The 21,590-nt window shown below is 30.5% G+C and overlaps 1 protein-coding gene and 1 long non-coding RNA gene across 2 annotated transcripts in view; one reads left to right on the forward strand and one right to left on the reverse strand.

Annotated features, from left to right (window-relative positions):
• LOC149480882 (neuropeptide CCHamide-1 receptor-like) overlaps positions 1–21,590 on the reverse strand; it is a 127,658-nt gene that overhangs the window by 67,296 nt on the left and 38,772 nt on the right. Inside the window, exon 2 of the mRNA XM_089705757.1 lies at positions 1,793–1,986. Coding sequence (XP_089561883.1) covers positions 1,793–1,977 — 185 coding nt within the window. The 5' untranslated portion in view covers positions 1,978–1,986. The remainder of the gene's footprint in view (positions 1–1,792; positions 1,987–21,590) is intronic.
• The window catches only part of LOC149480885 (uncharacterized), a 462,413-nt gene continuing 453,337 nt past the window's right edge, over positions 12,515–21,590 (forward strand). Inside the window, exon 1 of the long non-coding RNA XR_016316923.1 lies at positions 12,515–12,576. This is a non-coding gene — a long non-coding RNA (uncharacterized LOC149480885). The remainder of the gene's footprint in view (positions 12,577–21,590) is intronic.

Consider the following 21,590-nt stretch of genomic DNA (forward strand, 5'->3'; position numbering starts at 1 on the left):
AATATTACAATAATACTATTTCAATAATATTCGTAAAGAAGAGGATAATGTTATTTATTTAATTGAATTTATAAGTATTTGTATTCTTTTTAAAGCAAATTTTCAACACGAATGTTTTTCTGATAAACAAAATAATTACTTTTTTAAATTGAATGCTTAAGTAGATTATTGTTTGCCATAGATATATTTGAAATAACTTAGTTGGTTAATCGAACGTTGAAAAAATACTAAAACTAGAAGACTAAAATTTTAAACAATTGTTGTTATTTTGATAATAATAACAACTATTGTTTTAAATTTTTATATTTTAATAGAATTAACTTATCTCTCATGGAAGTTCGAAAGTTATACAAGGTTACGAGAATTAATAATTGACTTTTTGGAAATTATTAACAGGAAGCCTTTTAAGTTATATACAAAAGTTGTTTAATCTGAGAATCGGCTTTAGATAAAAGGATTTTGAAAGCTGTTATATAGCTGTTATGATAAGTTTATTTTCACGCTACATAATTTTGATTTTCCACTTCAAAGATGTTGTAATTTTATTCTCAGAACTCAATATTATGTTCTTTTAGGGCCGATTTTTCAATGCTTGGATAAAAATTATTCGTCAAATAATGTATAATTGCCCGTATTTGACAGTTTACGTGACATTTTAATATTATTGTGTAATACTTTATTCGACGGATAAGTTTTATCCAAGCATTGAAAAATCGGCCCTTAAATGGTCATTTGACTATCCTACACGGGAGAGGTTATGATAAAGCTGTCAAGACAATTCGAACATGTGTTGATGTGTGTCACGTGTATGCTTCACGTGTTTACGAGATGTTTGTTTAACGCACCGATGATCTAACTAACGTGTGTATCTTTGAAATTTATACACTCAATTCTCAAATTAATTATTAAATCTGTATATTATATCTTTATAGGATATTATTTAAAAAAAAATACACCGAAGTCATTTGCGTAATCATGACAGTAACAGACTCTGAACGATTTGTGACCTTCCCTAGTATTAAAAAGTTTAAAAAACCAAAATTTGTTTTTATGGCCACAGACTAAATACAGGTATTATTATTTTCTTTCTGCTATGCTTTGATATCAAAGAAATCTTATATATAAAAATGAATCGCAAAATGTGTTGGTAAGCGCATAACTCGAGAACGGCTGAACCGATTTCGATAATTATTTTTTTATTATATTCCTTGAAGTACGAGGATGGTTTTTATGTAGAGAAAACGTAAATATGTACCACGGGCGAAGCCGGGGCGGACCGCTAGTACTATAATAAAATAAAAGCGATGTTAATTGAATAAATCCCTATCTAATGACCGTTTATTATTGGCATGCAAAAAGAAAATTATCTTGATGCCCAAAAATTATACCGTTTCGGGACGGAATAACTTCGTTCGGAAATTGCTTCATTTTGCAAAGAATCACAGTTTATTTTATCTTGCGTTATTTTTAGAACTTGGCTTCAAGATTATTTTCTTTGTTTAAATGAAATTGCTAAAAGTGATTGTAAATTTTTATTACATAGTACTAACCTACTAGTAGATTTTATAGATTCTACAAAAAAAAATCTACTATATATACAGCTATCTTCATTCACGTCTGTCGGTCTGATAGTCTGTCCATCACGAAAAACTCAAAAAACCACTGCACCAATTCTAATTTTCTTTTCAGCAAAGGATAGCGTGGTTATCGAAGAAGATGTGTATAATTTTATAACGATTTAGTCAACGCAAGAGAAACTGCGGGAGCAATACTACTAACATAAATTACTTACGTGTTAGGGACGTTTCGCATAGCCTTGTGTCTTATAAACACAGCGACCAGGGTCCCATTACCAACCACTCCAATGATGAAGATGAAAGCGAACAGTATGGGCACTATGTACGTTTCCGGTCTTTGTGAATACGGCTTGTAGGTGTCAGTGTCGTTTAGCAGTAATGTGTCGTTGTAGTCTGCCATTGTACATATCTGGAAATAAAATCTATTATTATTTTCTTGAATCCCATCTTGTTTATCTGGAATTGTTGTGGTTCTATTCGATGATGTATTATATGATTGAGTCCAATTTCTATTAGATAAATTGGAGAATGAATGCCTGCGAGTAAAAAAGTTTCAGGGCTCAAGAGTACCTACGAGTATACGAAAGAGTAGACATTAAATTGCATGAAATTATCCACTTTATTACTGATCCAAGACGTGAAATAAAAATGGGGCGATAAGAAAATGCCAACATACGCTTTGCTACGACATGAGTCAGTTGGTCAGTCTACTGGATTAAAGCCTAACCTTCATAGATGAATGTATGCAATAAGAAGAAACATGGACTGATGCTAGTTGAAGATTTATTTAGTGAGGATTAACTTTCATTCGTTGTTACGAAAACAATTTTGTGTGTACAAAGCAAAGTCGTGTATGCGCCATAAATAACTGGCGGACGACTGGACCGATTTTTATTTTTTCATTTATTGTTATGAATAAACATGTTTAATATTATTCAATCTTTAACGAGTTAGCTTTTAACTTTAACTTTGATATAATTTGAGTAATTAATTAGTAATGATTGTTAGAAGAATAAAATATCTTGTTAGAGCTCAACATAATAAGCATAATCTTAGCCAATAAAATCATGTTATATAAAAAAATTGAAATTCCAAAAGAATTTATTTAGACAAATAAAATAAAAGTTTTATCTTATTAGAGATTAATCTCTCAACGCAATTTAATATGATTGGAAAATAACTATTTATTTAAGGTATTTGGATATCTGAGGTTACAGAATAACTTCAATTACAATAATGAATTGAAAAGTATTGAGTAGGGTTAAGGTCACATAGGTCGAAAAGGTTCAGTAAGTTTGTACAAAACTAGGCCTAGAATAACGAAGGGTTTAGTATTTGATAAACGAATTTTTGGTTGAAATGGATTCAATACTGTCAAGTATTAGATTTTAATTGTGTACTTTATTTTAAATAATCTTTTCTCTTTTCTTTTAACCAACATAATATTGAAGTAATATTCCCTCCAAACATATCTCTTTAAAATTTCACGTAGAGAAGAAAGAAACTATATTAAAAAGTTACGAACGTGCAATATATGGCGTAGACTTACCTACGACGCTACGTCGTAGAGCTTAATACTGTAAGAAACTAGAAAATTGTTATGAAGCTCGTAGGCTATTAAATTTATTTAAGCTTTGCTGAAAACAGATTCATATTACGTGATCAAAAGAAGAAAGTAATTTTTGATTTCATATGACGGTTTTTGAAAATGAACATTATTACGATATCTACTTATTTTTATTTAATTTTATTAAATAATATTTATGTATGAATGCTGCACTCGATACTACAAACTGTAAGATTTATTAATAGATAAACAATTGTGTTTTCTTTTCCATAATTCCTTTCAACTTCTAAGATTATCGAACCAAAAAAAAATGTACAGTAACAGCTATGCGTTCTATCAATTACTACTCATACGTATTACAAGCATTTATAAGGGGAATGGCGTTATTTGTATAAATCCAACAAATTAATGAGATGCTTCTCTATTTCGGAGACTAAATATCATCAATCACTTGATGGATTGTATTTTCTCAGTTCATTCATTAATCCGTATCGAGATATCGCCTTCTATTTATTGGTGTCTGAATTTAGTATTTATTTATGTAATAATTCAATTTATATAAGTGTATAATCGTTATTTCGTCATAAAGAAAATGCATTCATTATTAGAATATAATCATTTTATTGAAATATAAAATATAATATTATCTGAATAGGAATTGTTTCATTCAGTATCAATAAGTATGTTCACACCGCATAAATCTCAATGGTTTGAAATAAAATTAAAGAATTGAGAAGATTCGGCTATTAATAAATAAATTAAGTACATTAAGTATTAATACCTATGTACTGAATTTGAATCCGGAAATTTCTAAAGTTTCCTATTCATATCCATTCATAATTATTTAATATCAATAGGAAACAGTGATTTTACGTGACGTGCCTTTAATCCGTATTTTATCAACAAAAAACTAAAAGAACCACACAAGCCAGTTCCATTCTACTACCGATAAATTGTAACTAAGCCATCGAAAGAATAGGATATAAGCACATAGTATATATCATTTAAATGCACTGACTTTAAATTACGGAAACTTCTAAATTCTTTCAGCGATATCTTAAAGCTGTCTGCGAACAGATTGATGTTACTAAAATGTGCATCGTTATACAAATGCAACTGAGTCCCTCGTGCTAAGAAAGTATGCATCAATATAACCTAATGCAACATCGGTGTTTGCATCATCTTATATGAATATAAATGGGGATCTATGACGTCTAAGAAAACTGTATAATAAAGTTGCTTTTATCAGAAGCCCGTTTAAAATAGAAGAGCTTTCCTCTACCGATGTTATTTCTATTTATAAGTTACTTATAAACAGATGGTAATAGCATATCGCTTCATTAATTTTCCTCAAAAGCATTTGGATTATTGCAATAGTTATTATTTTATTTGGTACAGAGAAAAATCTGGTCGAGCCGTCGCGACCGCTTCAAACCGTCAACTGCGCGGTTTGTAGCGGCAGTGAATGAATGTGTAGTTCATCGCGCGGTCGCGGCTTCAAGCCGTCTGTCTCAACTGCTTGAAGCGGTCCGTGTACTATATACCAATGACGTATCGAAAGGTCACTAGCTATAAAATCATTTTTCAATGCTATCATAAAAGTCACGCTGTTTTTGAGTTATAAATATGTAGTAATGTAATAAGTACCTATGTAAGGAAGTCTGAACTAATGAAAGCCTGAAGTTTCCTTTGCCAACTTTTTGGGCCACGTACCTTTTGTGGAAGGTACTTTTGCTTTAATATTCTCCCAAAACTTCCTTTCATTATCACACTTGTCAGTGCTCTGTGCCTTGCATTTTCATGTCATTATTTGCAGCTTTTCTTTACCACAGTGAAATGTTATTACAATTATTAACGTGAGGATGGATGGATGAATGTGTATTGTATGTATGTGTGTATGTATGTTGCTCTTTCAGTGCAAACTGAACAGAGTTTGATCAAACTTGGCAGTGATGTAGCTTTTGTACCAGAATAATACATTAGAAATACGTGATTTCGGTCAAAGGTTCACCTGCGAGTAAAATCGAGCTTCATAAATAGTATATTTTACGTTCATGAGCCTTGACATACGTTCTGTATAGTAAGAACCAAGGATATTCAAAGAATAGGTTTTTATTTCTATTTTCCTACCTACCCTCAAAGTTTATTGTCCATAAATAGGTATAAACGCCTCGAAGTTGCCCTCAAATGTAATCTCGTGATAAGGGCACTCGTAAAATTGACATTTACCCCCCGGCTTAGTGCTCACGTGTTGAAGATACGTGATCATATCATGGACCGGGAGGTGGCAGTAAAATTTGTGATAGAACTATATTATTGGCAAAAGGTTTTAATAATTATAATTTATGTTTCAAGTATTTTGAGTTATGACTCTTACGGTACCTTTACTTCAAATGAACATAGAGATAGAGTCTAGCTAGCAAGAGCATTATTTCTTAATATTTTAGTGTATACGAAAACTAGTATTCAGTGACGTAAGTCGTTCAGTATTAGAACATTGCATAGAATCTTTTTCAAAGCACGAAAAAATGCTCTACGCCTGTTTACACTAAAAGAATTTCACATATTGGGGTTAGAATGAGCATTCACACGTTTGGTGTAAATGCAACATTATATTTTATAAATAAACAAAAAAAATCGTCAAATTAATCTAGTTTTATTTAAATAGAATCAGATTCCATCTTTGGCAATTTTAAACATGCATATTATGAAGATTGTTCCTGAAAATTGATTATAGTATAAAACGAAAAGTTCTTGTTTGATGAAAGGACTCTATTACCATTTTCCTGTTCCTTTCCAGTAAAGAGAACATAGCACTAGATTGAAAATGATAAGCATGCAAAGGTGCCAAGTTTCAAAAGTATCGATGAACGTCGACAAAATCTGGATTGTGGTTGCACGTGTTCAAACGAATTTGTGTTTAAAAAATCAACATTTTAAAGTTTTAAATAAAACAGCAAAAATAACTACTAACAAAGGAACAACGTATTGTTTTTATTTAAATTTCATGGCTTTACTTGAGAACGTTGATTATATATTAACTAGGAAGAGAACGAACGAGTTCCGTTTTTTAAATATAAATCTGTTATAACATTTATTTTTAACAAACATTTTCAGTAAAATTCTGAGAGCGGAAAATGTCGCTTGCTCTCCGCTGTATGCTTTATGAATATCTAATGTAACAAATGCATGAAACAATTATTTCTAATGAAATTGAATTTTATGTAGTGTAAATTTTTGTAATCCTAATTCTAAAGAGAAAATTATATGAGAAAAATGAAGTTCTAATCAGCACGAAATATTCCTTTTTTGTACAACCTATTTGAAAGAAGAACAATTTTGTGTTTAGTGCTGTTAAGTAACCATTTTAGTTTTCTCTATCTCATTTATCTCATGACTGGATATTATTTGATCAATATTTTTGTATATAAAAAGAAATTATTAAAATTTACCATGCATTCAAAAAGTGCACTTTAGTTCATAGATAATGGATCAGAGTTCGACTGAAACTCAGTGTTAGTCGCCTATTAATCGAAACCTTACTTAAAGTTGATTAAAATCTACGATCATAGTAGTTCCAAACAAATACTCCAATTCGATCTCGTACTATAAGGATGTAATTACGGCCATTCACGTGCGACCGGACATGGATAGGGCTGTTAATGATATTTATTCTGCGAGATGAAAGCTGGTTGATTCCTGTTTTCCTCTTTAAGGTCTCAATGGGATCTATTAATCTGACTTCTGGTCTAATCGAATCAAGAGAAGAGATTAAGATTTTAATTATGGATCCGTTCCCGTGATATCCTCGATAATTATTAAATCTTTTTGCATTTGATAGCTATTCCAATTATAAAAGAAATATTAATAGATATTGTTATAGCTGAAATCAATGTGTAATTATTATGTATCAAAGTCTTATATACCTACTATATTTAGTTTAGTTACCTACTATAATTATAGTTACCTACTTTACTTGTAATATAACCATTGATATGCAATACGGCATTAATTTTAAAATTTATTTCAAAGAGATAATATACAAGTAAGAAGACTCAATGAATAAATATATAAAAGACGAGTTGTGTCTAAATACTTTTTAATTATCATTTGTGACGCTTTGTCTAGACAGAAAATAATTCAGTACCTATTTATAATCTGTTTCAGATTTTCCATTAATTCACTACAAAAATGTTAATTTATGAGTGCGTTGACCTTTGTATCTGGGTTAATGGAAGTAAAGGTAAAATTAATGTTCTTTAATTTCTTAGCGACTGCTAATGGCCACTAACAACAACTTACGAACAACGCATTAATCTGACTGAGAATTAATTGTTTTCACTTCCTACATCCTTGTGGAGATTTCTCGTACTTTCTAGAATACACAGGTTTAAAAGGTTTCGCTGTGAAAAATGTACCGTGCTTCTTTTATGTTTGTATAATGGTGCATTTACATCAAACAAACTGAGAGCAAGAAGAGAGCAAGTCCATTCATTCGTGATCTTTTAGTGTAAACGAAAACTCGTATTCAGTGTTGTTTTGTATTAGAATATTGCATATAATCTTTTCGAAAGCACTAATAACAACGAAAGTATGCTCTACGCCTGTACTATACACACTCTACACCTAAAATAAATTGACATAGTGGGGTTAGAATGAGCATTCGCTCGTTTGATGTAAATGCACCTAACACACAACTCGGTTACAATGTTGTATGTACAATGTTCACATAATTGCTACTAGATATTAAAAACTACATATAAGTTTGTTTAGATTTACGACCAGTCTCACTAACTCATACGCCTTTGAGCATTTGTTTACATCTCGAAGAAGTTTATAAACAAGAAGTATGAAACGCACGAGTTTACATACTGTATAAATAAAATGTAAACTTTAAAGAATCTTATATATTGGGAGTGTTTGGGAAGTATCTCCATTCTCCATTGATAAAATGACGGACGACGTTCCATAGAAACCTCTCAACAGCAAAAAAAGTGGTTTAATTTATTTTTCTTATCTTCGCACGAGGGGATTCTAATAAAATATTGTAAGCTGCACATTATTATTTTGAAAAGGAATCTGGCATCTGGCATTGAATTAATGGCATTATTCATTTCGTCGACATTTTTCGGTCTGGGACTCCTTAGAAATAAAGCGCTGTTTAGATAAAAAGTGTTATTTTTTAACATTTAAATTAGGTAAGTAATATAAAGATAATTATAACTTTTGTTATTTCGCTCTGTTGAACCCTAGAATATTGGACTGAAATCGCAAGCCTGGATTGCTGAGCGAGTTTATTGTTATAATGTAATTCATATACAATAGCAATACGGGCACAAAGGTAGTTTATGCCTTGGATTAGCACATAGAATACTTTTTTGATCAATGATATTACTTCAGGCTTAGTAAAGCCAGGTCGAACAAATATATTTCAGAAAGTATAAGGTATTTATTATTTTTAATTCACGATTTTATTTTATTATTCATCATCATCATCATCATCATCATCTTCATATTTGTTACCGCTGTAGGGACACAGGCTCAGCCTTCCGAACAATAGTTCTTTCAATTCAATTGGATAATGATCCACCACGCTGGTCAAATGCTGGCAACTGCTGATGTGTGGACATCAAATTATCGGAAGGAATCAAACCTTTCATTTGTGGACATTTTAAAATTAATGGTTTCCTAACCATGTTTTTCATCACCGTTTGAAGCAGTGGTGATGTATTTAATGTGCAGATAAATGGAAAAATCATGTTTTTAATTTTTTTTTGATTGAAGTCCGAGCTTCTAACCAATGCCACCACTGCTCTATATTTTATTATTGCTCAATGATAATAAAAATAGAATGTTTAATATAAAACGTTGTTTCATAAAGACTTGCAATCAGCAATTGTCTTCAACTTCCCGGCTTAATTAATGCTGAGGCTTGTTGCATTTTATATTCTATTGTGTTTTATTGTTCAATCAAACAAATGTTTAATATTCTTGGATTGACGTCGAGTAATATTGGCGAGTGAAATGCTGTTACCAGTCAGTTATAAGTACGTGTATAGTTGATTAAAATTATTTCTATTGCTTTCAAAAACAGCTGAGAAAAAAGATGCTTTTAAATCCCGAAATAATATGTGTTATAGATACAAACTAATACAGTATGGTATACTGTAATAAGTCGAACTGTGTGTGTGATGCTTGTAACACGTAAATTTTCATAATGTTATTTTTAGGTATTCAGTATTCTTATACAAAATAGAGTTTAATCGTTTAATAATGTACTTGAAAAATAAATTAAGTATCAGCTAAACCATCATGATCTTAAATAGTATTTTTATATCACATAATATTTTCTGATGAAAGAGTGATTTAGTAATGCACTTCGAATTCAGTTGAACAAAATGTATGCGAATCGCCATGTGCTTGCGTGACAAAATAGCTTTGATATAATATCATGAGTATTCATCGATCGTTGAAGCCGCGGCACATAGTAGGTATTATTCTTATCGTTCAGTATCTTTATTTATTTTTTATACGTTGAAATTGGCAGGTTCAGTAAAACACCGGTTTCATTTTTAATCACTCTCAAACTACAAAGTTTCATAGCGTGGAGTGCCCTTTTTAAATTTAGTTAGTTACTATAAATCTATGGAATGTGTTTTTAATAAAGAATTTTATAGATTTAGGAATTTGTTTTGAATATATGATAATACAAAATCACATTCACCTTGACCTTATAGTTATTAAGTGAGCATAAAAAATGAGAGATTTAAAATTGCATACATAATGCATCTTCGGAAGGTCACAGTTACGTCACTCCCATAATTGAGGCAAATATTGATTCCTCACGTCAAATCCATTAAGACGTTGCGACTGTAACCATAGCGGTAAGTGAAGTCTAAGGAATATATAGATACAGATAAAAGGTTAAGATTCTACCCTGAATTCAATTGTAGGAAATGGCTGCAACTTATCACGTCTTCGCGTGACACCATTTCATGGAAGTACTTTAGTCTTTTAGTATTGACACGTGAATCTTCAAGAACGGAATAAATTTGATCTAAGATATATAAAGTAAGGTTATAACATAAAAGCCAATGTCTTTAAAAATAAAAAAGAGATTTACTGGGATCAGAGATGATCTTATCATTACAACATCCGCATAAAAGAATCTCAGAACTTCTAAAAGGACAATTTTCTCAACGAGGGTTTGAGTCCTATTCTGCGAAATATCGGGTGCATAGAAATCTAAATAACTAGACACTAGAAGTCGTAAGCGCGCGTGACATTGTCGCCGCTCAGGTGGTTACCATTCCACAAGTCTGTTCGTCGCTTGGTGGTCGCTTGTTCAGTTGTTTCTGACACGTGCGTGAGTAAACATGGTGTGTTGCAGCATTTCCCAGTGCGGAAATTCTTCCATTAATTGTAATTATACTAATAAAGGAATAACATTTCACCGGCAAGTATTTTTGTTTATAAATATTGCCGTTTTCCCTTAAAATTAAACAATATTTACAAGCAATACGAATGACACAGTCAACCGTTCCTCTCATCACGTTTAGCTATACATTGCCTTTTACTATTGTCAACATCTGACAGGTCGGTTGTTATAACGGCCAGATGTTATCAAATTACAATTACAAGAAGCAATGTACTGCATTGTTAACGATAAAGAGTAAATAGTCGCAAGCTAGTGATGTGATGTGTTAAAATTTTTCGATATCGTAATACGATGTTTTTTTGCGTAATATGACGACTGATGGAATAATTGGATTATATTTTAATTTGAATTCTATTTTATTTTTATAACTGATATATAACTTTTTAAACTAAGTACATCGATACAATCATTTTCGGACAATTTTACTGTCGATACAGAATCACATTAATTAAATATACAATAAAGGACATTCTTCGCTTAGGTTGACAAAACTATTTTATGTTAAATATATTATTTGTAGATTTCCACAACGCCGTCCTGACATTAAGGACGAATGGATATCCGCGACTGGGAAAAGAAATTGGTTCCCTACAGGCTATAGTAGGATATGTTCAAAACATTTCAAAGAAGATGATTTCAATGTCACAACAAAAAGACGTACATTAAGTAATTGTTATAACTCTTATAATTTTTGGTGGTCTGGCGCGGTTCTGCATCAGGTGTTCGAGATTTTCAAATTTAAACTCAGTTTCTAAACCCCCTCCATTTTTTTTTAATATGTATATAATGTACAGACACTGTTTTGTTATTTGTATATACTAGTTTGTATATATATATAAATAAATATTTAAGTACATAACATGTTTTTATTTCTTATACCTATATGTACCTACAGTCTGCCGTGGGCCCACGAGATGAGCCTACCACTGTATTAAAATCAACAACTATATATTTCTTATTTGTTAACTATCACTTAACTATCGATAACAAGCTGATGAAGTCTTACATCACTAAAGCGTTGAATGAACGTTAATGAAATTTCAACCTTATTTCTATGCGTTGAGGTTAAAAGTTATATCTATCAAAAATTAACGCCCTCTGTTGTCGAGTAGCCGAACTTTTTCGTATTTGAAGTTTCTAAGCAAAAGGAAACAAAACATCTTACGTACCTAGGGTTGTTATACTAAAATAAACCGTAAAGTCGTGATTTAGGGTACATATTAAAATGCGAAATTTATTATTTATGTTAGTTTTCATTAAAATGAAGCTGTCCAATAAAAGGCATAGTTTACTTGTGTGAACTGTCTAGATATCGTTTTAAATGTGTGGATTTTGGCGACAGTGGTTTTCATACTAATTATGACATAATAGCACTTCTATGTGTCTTGTTATTTAGATTTCTATGATCGGGTGCCAAAAGTTTAGACCCTTATGTAGGATAATCTTTATTTCCCGATAGCGATTTGAGTGGTTATGATAAGTGTGTAAATTAAAAACACAATCGTTAAATTGTGTCAGATATATTTCAGTCGATTTTTAATTACAGCCAAGAACTGTACAGCTGTCCCACTACTCCGCGCTAGTACAGAGCAATTATCCCAGCTTTGCCCTTTAAAATGTAAGAGTTAGTAATTAGCGAAGGCAATGAAGCAAAATATATAAACACGCGAACGTCACGTTACGTGATGGGCTGTCATGTCACGGCGGGCAATTAAACGTCAGGCAAATTTGTTTATTCGAAGCTACACGAATTGTTTACGCTTCAACTTTTATAATAGCGCTTTTGTTATAATTAGTGTTTGATGTGTTCGATGAGATTATTAGAATTTTGTATCGGATTAGCGCAATACAGTCGATATTATATTATGTTAATATCACAGTGTCATGGTATAAAAGACGGGTTGCACTCCGGGAGTGCCGTCAGAAGTGAAAACGCGCGTAGTAGAGAGGGGATAGCTGTCTACTCTCCATCCGTCTTACGCTTTTTCGATCAGGTCACGTGTCCTGACGCGAGTTTAAGATAGTTTATACACATTACAGAAAAAGTGCTCAACGCCGCTAAAGCAGTTTTCACTTCAAAAATAAAAATCTAGTAATTATTTCACTTGAATTCAAATGAATATTTAAGGTAGTTAAAAAAAGGAAATATGTAGGACTGATCGCATATATCTTTTTTTCAATCAATATACACACTTAAAATTTTGAAAAGTACACATATAAATGCTATTTGAGATAGAGATGTTAGGTAATTGAATTATGGCGTTAAATAAAACTATAATTAAAACATCGTCTCGTCCCGAAGAGTTGTTAACACATGAGCTACCATTAGAAAGTCTAGTTGTCTAGCCAGTTAGACATAACATATATTTTACACTATTATGTAAGTTCATTTAACTGGATTTTTCTTTTTATACGTCAGCAAAGGAACTGTTGGGGCACCTGATGGTAAGCGCTACCACCACCCATAAACATTTTAACAAGACGGTTTGCAGATCTTATGCCTATACAAAGGGAAAGCCGATGTTAAAAGGAAGGGAATAAAGAAAAAACTATGAGAAAAATAAAAAAAGGCCGTAATTGGAAAGGGTAAGGAAGAGGATACGGTCCGGTCGGCCCTGCCCTTGACTTTGCCCTTAATATCAACAGACGAGAACTACAGAATGTTATTATGTTGAATCAAACGATAATATGTTTGCAATTACTATTGCGCAAATATATATTTCATCAAAAGCAATGTAAGATACATTGTTTTCGTAATTTATTAGTACATTTCCATACTTCAGAAACAAAGGATTTTCGCCTGTTTCGTATTTACATATTATTCACACATAATGGAGTGTAGAAACCCAACGCGCCACACATGGTAACTAAGAAGAAGCGATAAATCAACAAGGAAATAATTTATTCCAAGTCTAGATATTCGCGACGAAGAATCTGAATTTACTGCTATAATTTTCTATTTTATATCACGTGTTTACTGGTATTATATATTTCTAATTTTCTACTAAAACTTAATTAGTATATAATAGCATTTGTAATTTATGTTTTGCTTGAGAATTTTTCAATTAGTTCTTGATAAATTAACGTAATATGGCGTTAACTTTGCTTCAACGTACCAATATATTTTGTACTTACTAGCTTTCCACCCGCGGCATCGCCCGCGCAGTCAAATAAAAACCCGCATAGTTCCCGTTCCCGTGGGATTTCCGGGATAAAACCTATCCTATGTCCTTTCTCGGGTATCAAAATATCTCTATACCAAATTTGATGCGAATTGGTTCAGTAGTTAAGGCGTGATTGAGTAACAGACAGACAGACAGAGTTATTTTCGCATTTATAATATTAAGTATTGATTAATTAATACCGAAATTTCAGTATAGACTGTACATAAGAACGTATCCTTGAGAAATGTGGAATTTAACTTCCAATTACACAATATTAAATAATATGTTTCCCAATAATTATTAAATAGAAAATGAAATTTCTCGATAAGCGAGTAAGCTTATAAAATATTCAATATGCGTAAACATGGTAATCGTATAATGTTGATGGCAACTACGCAGAAGATTCCGAACTACGTGCTTGGAAAATACTTGAGATTAATCATAATATAGCATTATGTCTTTAGTTATTTCAATATCGTAATCTGTTAGATAAAAGTTGCCTCTTGTTATTCAAGACTTTAGGTATACGGTAAATTCTAAAATAATATTTAATTAATTTGTGCGTTGATTCTGTTTTATAAACCACTTTTTGTTATCCTTTTTTGACGTCAAAAAGGAGGAAGGTTTGACACTATTTTTGTTTATGTGAAAATTATAACTGTCTGCAGGAAAAGCTTCTTAGTTAAAATGACTGTGTTTTTATGTGTTATAAAATGTATGATTACCTCATAAATTTTAAAGAGTTGTTTAATTGAAACCTGTTGCTCATTTTGCTTAATATAAATTTGATCTAGTTGTGAAAAGGAAGTTTTGAGTTTATAATTACGCGTTCTTACTTATTACTTCATTTGTAACTTCAAATTTTGTATGTCTTGTTAAAGTTTTGTTATACCTCAGTAATGAAGGGTTGTGTTATATAAGATACGTATAGAAGTGTTATAGAAGTACAATGCGTACATTCGCATATAATTATTTTGTTAGTAGGGATATTCCAAGGGAATTTTAGCTTGAGATTCGTCTTAATTGTGTATGTGATACTGAAACTTAAAGGTCAATGACACACCCTTGAAGAAACTTTTATTTCTTCAATATAATTCCAGCCATTTCAGAAATTTAAACAACACAAATATCAATTACTGCTATTTTTTTAGAAACTTTCACAAAAATATCAATCTTTCAAGAAGTTTCTTAAACATTAAAAATAAAACTGTTGATGAAAATGTGCAAAAACGTTTACATTACAAAATATATAGACATTAGGTCTAAATATTACTTTAGTAGGTACTTACATTATAAAAAAAATAGAAATAAAACAGTATAAATAAATAAATAAATATTATAGGACATTATTACACAAATCGACCTAGTCCCACAGTAAGCTCAATTAAATGATACATGATACATATTTGTACTTATGTCACTACAAAAGTATTGTTTGATATCCACAATTAAATACGTGACTGCATTTCAAATGTATTATCACTAAAGCTTTCATAGAAATGAAGTTTTTCCATAGCTTTTGGTAGAATAGAAACAATGTAGTGCTTTGTGGATAGAAAACATGATTTTAAGAGTATTACTTCACTCAGTCGACTTTAAAATTCGTTTTTAAAATATATTTTTTTGCTTGATGTTTTTTGTTTGCGGTAAGATTGCGTTATAGATTCGTTTTAAACGAAAATAGATAGGTACTACATATAAGTGAAACTGGCTGTTGTGACGATAAGACTTTTTCAATATTTTCAGTATTTTTGAGGTTAGAAGTAGCTAATAATTGATAAAGCTCTAGTTTAAAAAGTTTCAAATTCTAGTCTTGCATAAGTTTTAAACATCAAAGAAGGCTCTCTAGTGCAAATATTTGGCATGTTTACCAATGTAACATACTACTTATTCTGTGTTATGCCCAAGCTAACAAGGCTTGGTAAATTTAATATCTCACATAAGATAATTATTATTATTATCACATCACGTAACAATTTAAAAATACTTTAAGGAATGAAGATTTCATGGCTCATTATGGTAATGACAACAATATTTTGATGTATTCTTAGGCTATGGTGAAAAGTGCCTTCATGGTGTAATCATCATTTTACGAACTCATAAAGCTCAAGTTAAGGTGTAATCTTCGAATGTTTGCATGGTTTTATGAACATTTTCAAGCAGGGTTGCCATGGGATTTAAATTGATGACAATTTTGATTTAATTTTCGTGGTTATGAATTCTTGGAGCGTGATGGAATATGTTATGATGCAAGTGTAATTTTCAGGCTTTAAGATATGGGAATTGGGATTATTAGATCTTCCTATTTTATTTTGCCTTAGTAACCGCACATAGTTTAGAGAGAGTTAGAAATCAAGGATGATCTTGGTTTAAAATCTGTACTCACAAGTATCGTGTAGTGTAGTGATCATATTCAGGCGAAGTTTTGTAACTTTTTTTCAAATAATTGATTATCTTGATTGTCCATATATGAAAGATTTTTCTAAATGAAGACAAAATACCTAAAAAGCCTAAAAAGACTCCTCCGTTGACAAAGAAACAAAATGCAAAGTGTATACGACAAAAGTAATAAGGCACTTTCAAGATTTCAATTGTCCCAAATTTAATAAGCAGTACAAATGGGACTAAATCTCTTTGTGACAAGACATTTTCATTTAAACGCTCATAAAATACATTTGATACGTATGTTTTTAAATTAGTATTAAGCTTCGCTTCATAATCTGTAGAGGATGGTTATCGAGGTGTAAAATTCGTCGTATTTATTTAAATCGTCATTTTTATATGCTTAGATATAGATATATGGATTGATAGTAGAAGGAAAAGAATATATTAATGGTCAAAGAAAGAGGGGTCATCGTTAGGATTTTCATGGTTTCATTAATTCCCATTCTGAGATGGGCCGAAGGCTGAAAATTTCTATGCTCGTATAGAATAGCATTAAATTTTTATACATGTATTACTAGGTACTTTAAGGCATGATGTGATCGACATGATATTTTATGCTCAAAAATAATTAATGAAGAGAATTTATCTAAAAGAAAAATTGTTTGGTTAAAATGTTAATAAATATAGTTTTGCGTGCAGCAATTTCAAAGGAAACCGAATTAATGAAATAAGCATACATGGACCGGCAGGACGAATTTCTCAATCCAACGAATTTCAGCTACATTCCACACAACATACCAAAATTAAATAATGATTCGATACAGTTGGAATTCTGAATTTACGACTAATAAGTAGTCGTAAGTTGTACTATTAAGAGTGAAACTCTTATTGTGAAATGTATAAATTTTCTGCTAACCCCGACTAGGTTAATCGGTAGGTTTCTGAAAATTTGAACAGTTTTTATCTTCATCCAAATGGAGAAATACTTAAAATCATTGAAATATTTTCAGCGGTTCTTGAGTTACAAGTGATGTAAAACGGCACGAGCACAATTTTTTTTCCGTATTACCTATTTTATAAGATGCTTTCATGAAGCGGTTATACTCAATATTTCATAAAAAAATCTTATAACAATCAACCATTTATTGTTCTATAAGGCTTACATTTAAAACGTCCACAGTAAAAGTGTTTGTCGACTAACAGGGATGCTTAAAATAGCAATTACATCCCGTAGTGTTGAACATTCAATTCTCTCCGACCGCGAAGTGCTTTCAACTCTGAATGATCAAAAATTTCCAGCTTGTTGATCGAGTTAATAATAGATGTAAATACTTACCTTTCGACCGTTTTGTCTATAACTTAATAAATGTTTTCTTAAACCTTTCTCGAGAAGCACTGTATCTATAAAAAAGCGCATAAAAATTTGTTGTGTAGTTTTAAAGATCATATATAGGGACATACAGAAGACAACTTTGTTTTATTCTATGTAGTGGTAGACAAATGCATACTTTATAGATATTATAAAATAAAATGTTTCTTGTTATGGTCAACAATGGTTGTGATATCTAGACAGATATCAAATGAACCGTATAGCCATATGCCAGTCATATTCTTTTACCTATATTTATTTCACTTGCAACAGGATTTCTATACAAAATATTGAAACTTTGTCAATATGCATTCAGATGATATTCGTTCAAGAAAATAGAAAGATTCGTTTTGCCACAATACGCCAAGAATATAACATTTTTGTATCAAGAAAACACAAATCAATCTAGTTAAAATATTTTAAATATTTCTAAAGTATTTGTTTCTAAATAAAAGTATCAAAATATTTATTGATAATACGAAAAATAGCTAATGCATATTTGATAAAGACATAGATTGCATGTATGTTACAACCAGCACACTTTTCAGGGTTAACATATTTAAGTAATGGTCTTAGCAAAGTCGCTTGAGTTTAACTTATTTATTACTTAACGAAATAGTCAAAAGGAAAATAATTCCTTTTAGTCTAGAAAATTCTTCTTAACGAAGCACCAAGAATACGGTATAGTTTACAATTTTTCTGAATCGCTTTGATTCCTATATTTATTTTTAATTAAAACTTGTTAACTGTTTTTCTTTTAAAGAAATGGTGCGTTTAAAAATAACTGTAAAGGATATTTGAAACTTATATTTTTATCTTTTCTATTTTAATGTTGGTAGTCAATTTCATTTAAACAGTAAAACTTAAAATATTTGATTTAACTGTTTTCGTTATAAAAAGTACATTTTTTTATTTTTCTATAAAAAAGAGTGTTAAATAGAAGCATATAGGTACTCTTCTTAATTACCTAAATATAAATTACTTATATCCTATTAAAGAGTTTTATTAATCCTATGGATAAAACATTCGAGTAAATCAAGACACTTTCATACAATATTTGTTCTTATTCCGAAATGAAATATAACCTTGTTTAATAAAAACGTAATTAACACTGTCGTAAATATAAAAGATGAGTTTATGACTCTCTTTAATGACTCAAGGTCAAGATGTCTAGGTCATTTTATTCGACCGTATTTAGGTTCTTAGTCATTTAAGGACTGTATGTAACCCAGGTTTATTGTTATACTAGTTTTATAGCGCGATTTCACATTAAACTACACTATTACAGGTATTTCTATAGCTAATATGTTATTTTTTCTGCTAATTATCATAAGAATCTGTTCAGTGGTTTCTATGTGGAAGATTAACAAGTATCCATCCATCTATTCATCCATCCTCACAAACTTTCACGTTAATAATATTATCTAAATATATAAAAAAACCTCGTTAGATAAATAAAAAATCCTTTGTTATAAAATTTTCATACATGGAAAATTCACACATTTATTTATTAATTTAATTTATTGTACTGCCAACAAAATTACAAAAAGAAAACTCATGCTAAAAGAAGACACAGCACAGATGGCGACTTATGAGTGATTTCTTCTTTTTACTTATTGAAAGAAGCAAAAGGCTTACATCTCAATAGGCTATTGCTGAGAGCTACATTGGAGTATAAAACAGCGGTAAGTTTCAGACCACATCATTAAAACTTATAATTATTTGTATCTTCATGGCTATCAGGTTTTTCTTCAATCTGAAATGCAAATGTTACACTGACGGATTCCACGCAATCGTGCGGAAAAGAGCGGCATCCATGATGCGCCGTGTCCAGCAATGTCTTGAGACATTGGGTTAAAATCCATGTCTCAAGCACATTGTGATTTAAAATAGCATTGTTAATAATTAATTGTGTAATTTTAATACTAACATAGTTTTAAGGTAACAAGATACTAACAATAATAATATTGATATTGCAATTATCTGAAATAAATAAAATAAATATAAGACGACTAAAGATCGTAATACATTGGTAGCAATACTTCAGATATCAACATATATTTGTCATAGACTATTAACTCAAATCGAAGTTCGACAGAGATGTCTCAACAAGCTTGGAGTCGAGTTTAATTAACATCTCGTGTGTTCTGAAACTAATCGGCCGTTTAGAACTTCAAAATTAATTCTATTAAGCCGTGTTTACAGTTAACTGTCGTTTCTCTTTAAATATGTTAAAACTTTTGTAAGTTGTTAGTATAGTAAGATTGTAACAAGGTTAGTATTAAAAACGTATTTTAATGTACTCCATAGTAACGTTTTGGTAATATAACGAAATTGATGAAATGTTTTCTTGTGCGTGGCCACGGTCGCTGTTCGAAACGTCGTGTTAATATAAATCGCGTTTAAAATCCCTTAATTTATAATTCAATACCTAAATGATAAAAAGGTTTGTATTACATTCTATAATATCTTTAATTTACATGTCTTTTTCTATAAATAAAAGTTATTTAATCTCACAAAATATTTCGCATTCATTTTTGAAACAACAATTGTAGTGTGCCATATATGAATTGCTCAGAGGTCACGTTTTTCTTAAATGCCATATTTAAGAGAAGCGTTGAGCGTTCTGAAATTTAATTAAAGCTGAAAAGTGTAAGTATCTGTTGTTGTTGTATTTTCAGATGAGTTTTTGCGATATGCATCGTTTTAACACTATGTTTTAAATGATTGTACATACAAAATTTTACTTCATAAGTTTCATATCTGAAAACGTAGTAACATTACTTCCAGGTATAATTTCAATATACTTTTTGAATGTATTGTTAAAAATAAACTCTATTTCGGCTACAATATTCATTCAATAATTATTATTTTTACATTAAAATACAGACATATTTTTTAATTTAACGGAAGCGGATCAGCTTAGCTGATTAGATAACTAGAGATTACGTATAAATACAGGTAGGTTCTTGGCAAAGTGGCCAAACCAAGTATTATCTTGTTCTATCGCAATGATAATCCATGGGCTTTGGTGTAAAGCTTGTCTGAAGAATTAGCGGTATTTGGTATTAACTAAATATATTTAGAATCTCTTCCTTGGTTATAAGATTAGTGTCTAAGCTTTATAAAAATTAAAAATATATCGGTAGAGATTCACAAAATAATAAAGAAGAATATTTGTTCAGAGATAAGGTTTTATTTTCAGAATAAATGTAAAATCCTATATTCTAGATATTGAGTAAAAACTCATATAAACACAATACATATTATATTTAAGCGGAGTGAATATCTAACTTATGAAAAGTACATATTATGTAGATTTTTTATTATATTATATTTGAAATAAAGTCATAAAATATATATACCTATATACTCTAATGCGACAAAGCTGCATTATCAGTTTTAATAATAATTGTTGTAATGAAAGTCCATCACGCTACGTAACTATGTATTTTTCATGTCATACATCGACGCCAAAGGAACATCAGAACAACACCAGAGTCAAGTCCATTTTTCCTGTAAACAACCAATATTTACATTGTCACTTATATTACTAGGAAAATATTTACTAAATGATCTTCATCTACAGCCTTTTGGCGGGAAAAGAGGCCATAATAGGATTATATTGTTGGTTACAATATTACAATAGGAAGATTTTCGTAAGGGAAAATCTTACCTTAAGTTGGTACCTACTAAGTTGATTGATTGCAATTTATAATTGAATATTCTCTTAGGATTTAGTGATGGATAAATCTACATATAATGGTGAATGACGTTCAAAGATTGAAATTTCTTTACTCAAGGCATTGCATAAAAAAACATACTGCGCTATTTTAAATACACATTAATTAATAAATATTAAACTAGGGAAGTTTTATAAACCTGCAAAGCGCAACCACAATTATAAAAATAAAATAGATAGCCTATTTATTTATTAGATATTTCAGTTAATTAAATGAATCTTAGTACAACCATGTACAACGCAGAATTAATTTCGTTCAATTTTCTGGGATATTTTTACCGTTCTGAAATACTTGGAAATAAGACCTTTTTGTATTTTACTAGAATTATATAAATCAGTAATTTTACT

This window comes from Colias philodice, chromosome 17, assembly GCF_061535455.1.
Source record: "Colias philodice isolate Cphi_HAF_F1 chromosome 17, ilColPhil1 Martin Lab GWU primary, whole genome shotgun sequence".
NCBI lineage: Eukaryota > Metazoa > Arthropoda > Insecta > Lepidoptera > Pieridae > Colias > Colias philodice.